Source organism: Podarcis tiliguerta, assembly GCF_965153285.1.
Source record: "Podarcis tiliguerta genome assembly, chromosome: 6".
NCBI lineage: Eukaryota > Metazoa > Chordata > Lepidosauria > Squamata > Lacertidae > Podarcis > Podarcis tiliguerta.
Window position 1 is genome coordinate 22,564,973 of NC_139539.1, and position 12,313 is coordinate 22,577,285.

Below are 12,313 nucleotides of genomic sequence, written 5' to 3' on the forward strand. Positions count from 1 at the left end.
GAGGGGGCAGAGTAAAGATCTAGGTTATATTGGCTTTTCAGGGCTTTATCAGTAAGCCTTCTAGATTACATCAAATGTCTACTTTATCTTGTTCAGCATCCTGTTCCCTACAGTGGCCAGCTGGATCCAATTGAGGCATGAAGCCAGAAACCCCTGCCCCCCAATCATTGTTCCCCAGCATCTGATACCCATTGGCACATTACCTCTGAACACGGAGGATCCCTGTAGCCATTATGTCTATTGCTCATAGATAGCCCATTTTTTTGTAATTGTCTTTAATCCCTTTCTAATCTGACAGCCATCACCAAGACTTGGGGCACCTAATGACTGCAGGGAAGTAATTTTGTCTGTCTTGAATCTGCTGCTAACCAATTTCATTGGGATAACCCTAGGCTATTGTATTTGAGAGAGAGAGAGAGAGAGAGAGAGAGAGAGAGAGAGAGAGAGACTGACTGCTGCCAGTCAGTTCAGACATTGTTGACCTAGAATGGACCGGTGATCTGATTTGGTGTAGAGCAGCTTCCTGTGCTATATTTAGAAAATATTTTGGCATATTTTAGATAGATGTCTTTGTAAGCTCCCCCGAGCCTTCAAAAGAATCTTGGATACAAATCTAGCTGTCTAAATATAATACATGTGCCACGTTCACCCACTTTTTTGAAAGTCTGTCTTCAGAAGAGTAGAATGTAATTCAGAACAAATCTGTGTTAACGTTTCTGTTTCATTGTGAGGGTGTAAAATATGCTACAGATTAATTGTGCCTCATTTTTAAAAGATAAGAGCTGGCAATCCAGTCTGGTTGCATATCATATTATTATTATTATTAAGAATGAACCAAAGAGAGAGCATAAAGAACTACTGTTACAGCATGTTGAAAGCAGCATAGGAGTAGACATTATCATTGAACTTGTTCCGAAACATTACCCAAAATACATATTTTTCCATAAACTAGCCAGGCTGGTTTGTGTTTATTCTTTTGTAAGAAGTTAGCTTAATCATAGCTGTTGTTGCTGTTGTTTAGTCGTTTAGTCGTGTCTGACTCTTCGTGACCCCATGGACCGGAGCACGCCAGGCACTTCTGTCTTCCACTGCCTCCCACAGTTTAGTCAAACTCATGCTGGTAGCTTCGAGAACACTGTCCAACCATCTCATCCTCTGTCGTCCCCTTTTCCTTGTGCCCTCCATCTTTCCCAACATCAGGGTCTTTTCCAGGGAGTCTTCTCTTCTCATGAGGTGGCCAAAGTATTGGAGCCTCAGCTTCACAATCTGTCCTTCCAGTGAGCACTCGGGGCTGATTTCCTTAAGAGTGGATAGGTTTGATCTTCTTGCAGTCCATGAGACTCTCAAGAGTCTCCTCCAGCCCCATAATTCAAAAGCATCAATTCTTTGGTGATCAGCCTTCTTTATGGTCCAGTTCTCACTTCTATACATCACTACGGGAAAACCATAGCTTTTACTATATGGACCTTTGTTGGCAAGGTGATGTCTCTGCTTTTTAAGATGCTATCTAGGTTTGTCATTGCTTTTCTGCCAAGAAGCAGGCGTCTTTTAATTTTGTGGCTGCTGTCACCATCTGCAGTGATCATGGAGCCCAAGAAAGTAAAACCTCTCACTGCCTCCATTTCTTCCCCATCTAATCATAGCTACTATGGCCCAAATTTTCTTAATCTATTCAGATATAGTAGGAGATATGCTCCACACACACACCCCAGCCCTTGTTATGTGAATATACTGATACTGGATTCTTCACCTTGTCCCCTGAACCTTGTAGAAACACTTTTGCCATCCAGCATCAAGGATGTGTGAGATTATAGATCATACCCTTTTGCCTAGAAACCATATCTCTTAATTATGTTTAAGCTGGGGCTGGTTTTGTTTACTCAGTGTTGAAAGAAAGACACATCCTAAGGCAAGTGAGGAACCTGTGAAGCTGCAGACTTTGTTGAACCTCTGCTCCAGCCAACATCTCCAATAACCATGGATGACTGAAGTTGTAGTCCAGCAACATTTGAAAGGTCATAGGTTCCCCACACCTGCCTGTCATTATCCTAAGAGGAACCGGTTGGTCCAGGGGCTAAAAATAATTTCCATGCTAAATTCTGGACCTGAGGCTCTTTGCAGCATTTCCTCCTGAACTATTGACATAGAAATAAATACTTCTGCATTAGCAGTAGCCTTGAGCACCATGAACTTTGATTTCCAGATAAGATGGGTTTTGTTTGACAGACCAGTGAATCTTTCACTTCCGATTTCATAATTTCAGCTGTAGATAAATTTACTATATCTCTGTAATGTGCCCTGTATTCTCTCTGAAGATAAATCTAGGTGGGTGGGTTTTTAATCTTTTGCTCCTGTAATTTCTGAAACAACTTCGTCTGGATTCAGCAGAACTTGTACACCCAGTGGCTTACAGATATATTTTGAAGTCTCTCTGTGGGACCTAACCCTTTGCTTCTTTCCAACCTTTTCCCTATCTGTACTTTTGCTCTACATTTCATTACAGAAGCTACTGATGGGAGCCTGACTTATTGAATGACCACAAATTTTATTTGGAAACAGATTGCTTTAACTATCACTGGACTGCATCTTTAGTAGTGGTAACAGATTGCTAGTGAATGTAAAACTATGTATGTGTTGTGAACTTGATATGATCTTGGAAGCCTTATGTTGGATGTTTTGCTGCTGTTTTATCCAAAGTTTCAGTAGAAAACTTAACTGAAGCTAAAATGCTTCAGTTCGGTAAACCTTTTGCTGGTCATTTTTCATTTAGAGCAATGGCTCTATTTTCCCTGTAAAATCAGAGATCTGAAACGGAGCGTAATTAAATATAGGAGCCTCAGAAGACATCCGTTAAATGTGTAGTTGGGTTACAGTCACAGGCAAAGTATTATCGACCTGGTATTTTATATAAGGGAGAGCTGAAGGTTGTTTGATAGCAGAAGTCTTTGTTTGTCATTGCATTGGCCCTTAGTACTGTACATCATTAAACAAGGTAAGCCATTTTAGAAAATAGCCTTATTTGATGTTAGAGCTAAGACGATTCACTTGGAAGAATATTCTTACCTAGAAAAAAGTTGCACCATTTGAGAATAATTAGAGTATAAAGCACTATTGATGTTAGGCATTTGACTCAAGAAGATGAGCATTAATCTGTCCAACCATTCAGCACTTCATTGCTGCTTCACTTCCATTGATGGAGAACATAAATAATTGGGTATAAATGAGACTTTGCTGCCTTGTAGGGGCATGCCTCCTTGTACTGATTATGTAATGATTTTGCTCTGTGCAAGGGATGGCTTATCTATCATCTTCTGTGAGCATTGCACTGCAAGCATCCTCCTTTATTAGCACAGCCACATCTACCCATAGTTGTCAACTTACAGATTTGAAAATAAGAGACCAGCAGCCTCGAAAATAAACGATCAGCAGCCAAAATAAGGGATTTTTCAGGCACAGGTATGTTCAGCTTCTGAGCCCCTCCGAGCCAAAGGCAGAAAGCCCAGCCAGCAGCCAAACGAAGCCTCAAGCAGTGGTTCCCACAGTGCAGCAACCCGGCAAAGGGGATGCAGCAAGGAAAACCACCGTCACCTATCCGCTGGGAAGTGCTGAGCAAAGGCGAGTCCCCAGACAACGTGGTCGATTTGATCGGCACAAGGCATGCAAGTTCCACCCCCCAATCGTTCTTAGACTCCTTATTGGGTGAGCAACGCAGCCAAGCAACACAGTTGGAGCCTCCCTCCTCCCTGGCCAGCAGGGAGGGAGGGAGAGGAGCTGCTTCCTTTGAAACCTGGGAAATTTAAGGGACATCATCAGTAAGGGACAGCAGTGGAACAAGGCGCTGAGATAAGGGAGTTTCCCGCCAAATAAGGGACAGTTGACAGCTATGTATCTACCAGCCAGGAGCATAGGAATCTTCCTCATACCAAAACAGACCATTGGTTCACCTAGATCAATAGTGTCTTCACTTGACTATTCAGACAGGGGACATTCCCAGCCCTATCTGGAGGTACTGAGGATTGATCCTGGGACATTCTGCTTGCAAAGCAGGTGCTCTACCTCTGAATTATGGCCCTTGGGAACTAGTTGTTAACTGCTTTTCATGCTGTTCTAGTAAAGCATCCCTTTAAAGCTTTTCGTTTGTCATACGCTTACAGTCTGGCTTAATGATAACTAACGCATTATGTTTCCAAAGGATTTCTCCTCTCCCACCTACTCCCCCAGAACAGAAGACAAATGTGCCAATTTCCCCCATTAATCTATATATGTAATTGGTGGCTGCCAGTCATTTAAACATTTTATAAAGGGGTGCCATATTTCGACAAAAACATCCATATCGGATACATCGCTTAGTTTCTCAAGGAAAGCAATTGTCCATCCATTCTGTTTCCATTGTATGATGTTGATTTTAGGAAGGTTTTTTTGTCTATAGCTTGTTCCAAACTACTTCTTCAATTTCTGTTCTTAGCTCCTTTCCCCAATTTTGTTTAATAGTCAAGCACTGTCTTTCGGTTGGCTTGCATGTAAGCTGTGTAGTGCTTTATAGGCCATAACCAGCACTTTAAATTGTGCCCAGAAGCGAACCAGTACAGCGGTACCTCGGTTTATGAACTTAATCCACTCTGGAAGTCCGTTTTTAAACCAAAGCCGTTCTTAAACTGAGGCGCGCTTTCCCTAATGAGGCCTCCTGCTGCCGGTGCCCTTCCACCATTTGGATTCTGTTCTTAGACCGAGGTAAAGTTCTCAAACCAAGACACTATTTCCGGTTTTTCGGAGTTTGTAAACCAAATCATTCTTAAACAGGACTGTTCTTCAACCGAGGTATCACTGTATTTGACTTTGCATCATTGCTCTATTTATTGGAGCTTCAGTGGTTGGTTGAATTTATTTTTTTGGTTGAATTTATTTGTGGTTGAATTTATTTGTGGGCCACCATCACAAACCTTTTTGGTAGGGTAGAAATATAGTAAATGAACAGATGAAAATGGTTGTCATTCTAACTCATTGAATACAGAATGTATAACCTTTTAAAATGGCTTTTGCATTCTTCAGATCATTTTAAAACTTTTAAAGCTTAATTGGTTACCAGCAATAAAATCAAAAGTTTTCCAAATTTATTATTCATTAGTGCTGAGGGTTAAACCACAGAGCCTAGGGCTTGCCAATCAGAAGGTCGGCGGTTCGAATCCCTGCAACGGGTTGAGCTCCCATTGCTTGGTCCCTGCTCCTGCCAACCTAGCAGTTTGAAAGTACGCAGTGCAAGTAGATAAATAGGTACCGCTCCGGCAGGAAGGTAAATGGCGTTTCTGTGCGCTGCTCTGGTTTGCCAGAAGCGGCTTAGTCATGATGGCCACATGACGCCGGCTCCCTTGGCCAGTAAAGTGAGATGAGCGCCGCAACCCCAGAGTCGTCCGCACTGGGCCTAATGTTCCGGGGTCCCTTTACCTTTACCTTTTAGCAGCTTCAGCAAACAAGAGGAAGAAAAGCTGAATTATTTGATATTAATAATTCACACTTGGCACACTTGGTTCCAAAATATTGAATGTAAGGGAAACCATGCAATCAGCAGCTCTTAACAGCAGTCACACGTTAGTAATCTGGTGTAGGTGGCAGTTTCTAGAACCAAGCCAGAATTTTGTTGAAGCTACATATGTTAAGATAAGTGTAGTCAGGCACTGGAATTATGCATAATTCTCAATTAGGTAGAGTATGTGGGTGTCTAGTGTTTTGATAGCTTAATAACTCTCAAGTTCCAATTTGGGTTGCCTTGAATAAGTGGCTTCATGTTTTGGCCATTTAAATTAACTTCTGTTAAGTGTATTAAAACTGAAAGCACAGTTCAGATGTGAAGCTTATAGAAGCAAGAATGGCTTGCACTTCTGAGTTGAGCATCAAGGGTCTTTCATGTAGAAATATAAGATTAGCAGAGACACTGTGATGCTACGTCAGACTAGCAGTTTGAAGTGCCCGATACTCATACCACGTTACAATCTTCCTCTCCCAGTTTGCTCCCACAATGCAGCTTGGAAGAGTTGGGTCTAAGGGAAAGTGGCTTTCTTGAAATACAGAAAAATAGAAATAAGAACTCACTGTCATAAAGAGTATAAGCTGCACCTTAAATCTTGTGCAATGTACAGTCACTATTCTGTCTTCCCTTGAATTAATTTCCTCTCTCCACCTTCCCACCCTGCAACCCACAAGACTGAGTTGTTAACATTAAGCTTTTTTAAAAATATTGGCCCCTATAATATCAAATACACCTGCAGTATTTAGTCTTTTATTTCTGGAGTAAATTCCAGCACCACATCAGGATTTTGTTTGTTCACTTTAATATCATTGCATTAATTGCATCATTGTGTTTGGACAACAAGGTATTCTGAAAAAAAGGACAAATTGGTATAGATTGGGCCAGTTGCTAATGGACTTCTGCCATCAATCACATGTGAACAACCATTACTAGCTGAGATGTAACCATTACATTACTAAGGTGCTGCTTATGAACAGGAGGACAGCTAACCAAAGTTTCTACTCTAACCACCTCATAAGCATCTGGCCCATGGGGCCAAAAAGATTCCTCCACCCCCTTTTTATGAGAAGATCTCCAAGGGGTATAAGTATAACACATATATTTCCATTTGCTAAACACACACACACACACACACACCCCCTGTGGTTAAAGTTCTGATGTACCAAATCATCCAGTGGTATGTTAGCATTTTTGCACTCTTCTGTGTTCTGACTTCCTGCGTAGCTTTTCTTGATCTGATTGTGTACAATGAAGTCTGTTGAAGGGGAAAACTACAGTCGGCAGTAGAATTGCTTATCTTCAATAGCTCAGAAATTTCCACATTTATTTTTATACTTGAACTTTCTTTTAACCCAGAATGACCATTGGTTTTCTATTATTATATTTAAAGCTTTCTCTTGATATCTTAGACAGGAATGTTTTATGAAGTGATAATTTCTTATTGTTAAGGGGATTTGCTTTTATGTTTGCTTCTGTTATGCACAGAATATCCTCCTTTTAAAGCCTAATATATGCATTCTCTGTACCAGTAATAGGCAGGGTCAGAAGCAAACGTGGCCGAAACAATGAATGTGTATTTTAGTTTTGTACATTAGGCTACTTTCTGCATCCATTCCACACTCCTTTCTGTCTTCCATCCAGAAAAGCCATAGGCATTATTCAAGCAAAGGCCATTCAAGGACTGCAAGCAGAGAGGCATTATCAGAGTTCAGGGCTGGAGTGGGGCGGCATGGGGCCAGGCTTGTAGAACCATATTTGGTCCATGGCCTAATGCATCCTTGCATGGTTGTTACGCTAAAATGAAGTTAGGATATATTGCATCCTGCCATAAGGCATCAACGTAGGGGCAGCAGACAAACATGCAGTTGCCTTACGTAAGGGTCATAGAATCATAGAGTTGGAAGGAACCCTGAGGATCATCTAGTCCAACCTCTTGCAATGCCAGGAATATGCAGTTCTCGCCTAGGGGGATCGAATGTGCACCACGCTCTACCAACTGAGCTATCCACCACTGATCCATCTAACCAAGTACCATATCAACTGGCAGTGTCTCTCTTGAGTAAATGTATTTGCCATTCCAGCCACCTAAGATCCCAGAAGTTAAGTCTGCTTAATGTACAGAATAGATGTCAGGATTTGAGCTCTTGCCACCTGCATACAAAACTAGTATCCAGCCATTGAATTTTGGCTCTTCTCCATGCAGTGGCTAGTACTGGTGGCTGTCAGTCGGTCAGGAATCCTTGCCGAAATATAATTGCAGCATCTGTTTCTTCATTTATAATGAAGATGCTTGGAACAAGTTAACTCTACATAAGTCTTGACGGATCATTGTTTTTGCCTTTTTAGGCATTTTAATATGTTCAAAGATTTACTGCAGTGTGTAAAGAGCTATAACTTCAAAAAGAAGTAGGTCTCTCTCTTTTTGTCTTAACAATTTTGAGTACATTGTTTGATCTTGCAGAGTGAACTCATAATGTACGTGTAGGGGGATAATGCATACAGCAATTCATCACACTGGGGGGGAAATATCCATGAGTCATCTTGGTAAATATGCTTGGAGCATATATGGACCTAGGACTCATCTCGAGTCCTCTCCTCATTAATTGTTTTGCAGACACACTGATGGTCACTTAAGTGAATTCCATACATATGGAGATGTCTCATGAGGAAAATGAGTGCATCAATTTGCTTCTGCACAGAACTGAGAACTTGCCAGCATGCTTCTAGAATTCCAGGGTTCAGTCCAGTGTTTCCCAAACTTGAGTCTCCAGCTGTTTTTAGACTACAGTCCTCTCTGACCACTGGTCCTGCTAGTTTGGGATGATGGGAGTTGAAGTCCAAAAATAGCTGGAGACTCAAGTTTGGGAAACCCTGGTTCAGTCTCTTATTTGGAGACTTGGGTAGATAAGGGTACAACAGAAAAATATGGCAGTATTGAGAAGGTGCATTTTCTGAGAATGTAAAACTTTGGCACCTTCAAACTGCATTTATCATTCTATGTACATTCTATGTGCTTGTTCATTAACACATTTGTATTTGTGATTAGCATACCTGCAGTATTCCTGAGGTGAGTGCTGCAGACGTTTTGGTTATTTTCTTATAGATGAGTTAAGTGGTGCCCAGGTAGAGAGTTTCCCAGTGGTTGTGCTAAATTCCCACTTAGAGAGAGCCACCTGGCCATCACTCTTACCTTTTGGCAGATAGTAAAAAATCTGGCTGCTTTTTCCAGCAGACATTTGTATCGGTCATGGTCTGAGATGGAGGTTTCATGTAAGCTGTCATTCCTGTGTGTTTTACAACTGAGGGTTTTTTTTATGACTACTTTTGAGAGCCATGCTGTAGGAAAGCATTTTATACATTTTTAATATACCCCAAACTTAAAATATATTGGGTGGGTGGCAGCTCTCCCTTGCCTTTCCCTCCTCCCATTCCACTGCCAGATTGCAAATAGTCGGGCATAACATACACAATCAGTGTTGCAGAAATTTTATTTCTAGCCTACCCCTTATGAACGATGTCAGTAAAATATTAAAACATAATAAACCAGTGTGAGAGAATAGTAACTTAGATACAAAATACTGTGCTCTACAGTTCCTCATACCTGCTTAGCAGCGTAATCCTATATGTGTAAGTCCAGCTGCATTCAGAAGGGCTGGTTCCCAAAGTATGTATGCATAGGATTGCTGCTATGCTTTTTAATGGCTGAAGTTGTATGTTTGCAGAAAATCCTCAGGTTTAGACTTTTCCAGGAATGGAAGTTCAGGACAGTTACTGAGTGCTTCTGAATGTGACGTGAACTACTCAGTACATGGACAGTATCATTAACATAATTATGTTATTGTTATAAGTTATATGTTTATATGCAACAAATTGTTAAGCCTATGCAAGTGGGTGGGTGGGTGTATTCTTGATGCCTTCTATTTTTGTACCACTTTATAGTCAATGCTGTGCTTGTATTTCAATCTCCTGATGGCCCATTCCTATCAGGAAGAAAGATGAACCATGTTGCATGATTGTGGTCTAGTCTCAAGAGGTACAAAGGCATGAATGACTGCCCTTCTGCCATGTGAAATAAACACCCAGTCTTCTCATCAAGTGAAATTGGGGTGGAGGGCAGAAAAAGTTGAATGCTATTATCTGGGTTTTGACGTACAGACATTTATGTAAGAAGACTATAAGGCAGCCTTTCACAACCAGGTGTCTTCCATATGCTTTTGACTACATTTCCCATCAGCCCCAGCCATCACAGCCATAGGTTGGGGAAGACTAGGCCTCAGTTTTGGACCTCTGGCTAAAGGAGATGTAATATTCCCTATTATCTACCTGATCTTCCTGTTTCTAGATTTCAAGAGATGTGCTGATAACTTATCTATTACTTGCTCTACTGAGAAGCTCTGAACATTTTCTTCTCTTCTGAAGCTTTTTAAAATTAGCAACTCCATCATGTGTTGGTATTGTTGTAAGCAATGTGCTAAACAGTTATTTTAGTGGAATGCTAAACATTTTCCTTTTGAGTTAATACTATTTTGTATATTAAATATATTTGTAGGAAGGGATGAAACAATGGAGTCTGTCAGACCATCTTTCCTTGATTATTTTGAGCAAAAAGAAAAAGAGAATCGGAGAAACAACTATGGAAGGAATGTACCAGAAAGATATTCCTCCGATTGGAGAGTTCCTCAGGATGGTGATTATGAATTCGTAAGTAAAGTACTTTCGGCATGTTCTAGAATCATAGTTTGCTTTTCTATTTTTTATTTTTTGGAGAAAAGGAGAAATAATCCTTAATCCTAGTAAATAATTGAAACAATATAAAGGTGAAAGAAAAAATGCATACTACTTTATTATTACAAAGAAATGCTTCCTTAAAACAGACAATACTGAGTTGCTTAAGATGTAGACAAGTAAGAACAACAAATGATTTAACTTGGTATCCTGAATGTATTGTGAGCAATACATAATAATAGTTCAAATTGCCTGTGAAATGAAAATGGTGTTCTGATTTCTAATCATATTTCAATCATATGGTTTTGTTCAGTGGCGTGGGTTTAAAGCTGCATCACAGTTTAGTTAAATCCTTTTTTTATTGTACATTTTGTCTTGGTAAGTATATGAGAACCTAAATGCTAGTTGATTTGGGCTGTTGAGAAGTGTAATTTATCTCCTTTGTGACAATTACCCATACCTTTTTCACACCCCGCCAATCTCAAATAGCATAATGGTAAAGGGAACTCTTTTCCTTTTTTCTTATGCCGTGCTTCTGGCTAAGGAGCTTGAGAAGCTACAGTAATTTTCCTGTTACTAACGGTTGTCAGCTAGGAAATGTGTTCATGGTGATGGGGATTTCTAATGTAGAAGGCACTTGGCAAAAGAAAAACGCTGAAAAACTTTGTGTACATGGCCGTCTCTTAGTTACTCATGGCTCTGCTTGCTGATCACTACTGTTACCTAACCACTTTCAATATGAGAACCCCTCCTATACTCCTTGATTATGTGGAGGGAGAAAGCAGAGTTGGAAGGTGGGAGATAATACGTGCCCAGACTACTCATTCCTCCTAACAGCCTGGCACCATGTGTGTATGCTGGGAGCAGTTGGTGGAGTAGGCAGGAAAATGGCAGTATTAATTCTGTATGTCAGCCCTCCCCCAGTCTGGTGCACCCCAGATGTTTTGGACTGAGAGACCCATTATTCCTTATCTTGCTGGTTGGGGCTGATGAAAGCCACCTTAATGAGGATACCGCCATACATGGGCAAGGATCGTGCCCTGTTAGTATCTAACCAGCAGTTACGTACTTGAGATTTAGTACTGCCATTATAGGCTGTAATACTGCTGAAGGAGCAATGTAATTCCCAGCCAAAGTATGTGTGCATGCGTAGTGTGTCATATTGGCAAAATGTTTCTTCCAGTGTTAAGACACCATCTCCAACCCCTGTCACTAACTGCTTATCACATTTCTTATTACTTTTTTTTTTAAAAAAAAAGTCACCTTGCCTCCATAAGCCATTTGCCACGTTGCAGAGGCATATAGGTAGCTGCCCAGTCCATTGAGCTGAGAATTGCCTTCATTGACTGGGATCTCAGACCGAGATCTTCGCCATAACTTGGTGCCTGATCTCATTAACTGGAAATGCCAAGGATTGGTGCTCAGATACTCCTCTCCATGTATTCTACCATTGAACTGTGGTTCCTTCTCATAGTTTTCACCTGGCACTGCCCGCCCCCCCCCCCCATTCCTGCACCATACACATAGCTGTCAACTTTCAGATTTGAAAATAAGGGATCAGCAGCCTCGAAAATAAGGGATCAGCAGCCTCAACAGTCCCAGGGACAGTCTACGGGATATCTAACAGTCTGGGATAGCAGCGGGAAACGGCGCTGGAATAAGGGGATTTCCTACAAAAAAAGGGAAGGTTGGCAGCTATGCCCATACAGTGGAAACCTTTAAAGACGGAAGTCAACTCAGCTTACTGTGAACAATTGTTGCAAGCACCACATTGCTTATTTAAGATGCAGCCTTGTCGTGCAGTATGGCGTAGTATCTGAAAGGATAAAGCAAAATATTTGCACGGATCTCTGCAGGTGATGGCTGTTCCTGTGTGAGAGTTGTGCTTAGAATTTTCAATTACAGTAATCAAAAGCAGTTGCAGTAATTCAATAGCAGAGGCTTAAATACCATTGCACCAGTGCATGTAATTAGTCACGTACTGTAGCAGATTTAAATAAATTATGCTGCCCTTTTTATCCTGAAGGGTTTGCTCATATGGTGTTCCCTCCCCATCTTCGAGCT

General features: G+C 41.0%; 1 protein-coding gene across 2 annotated transcripts in view; it reads left to right on the forward strand.

Moving 5' to 3' along the window:
• STK4 (serine/threonine kinase 4) overlaps window positions 1-12,313 on the forward strand; it is a 64,215-nt gene that overhangs the window by 24,701 nt on the left and 27,201 nt on the right. For both annotated transcript variants that reach the window (XM_083446981.1, XM_083446980.1), the window contains exon 10: window positions 10,074-10,225. In XM_083446981.1, coding sequence (XP_083303107.1) covers window positions 10,074-10,225 — 152 coding nt within the window. The remainder of the gene's footprint in view (window positions 1-10,073; window positions 10,226-12,313) is intronic.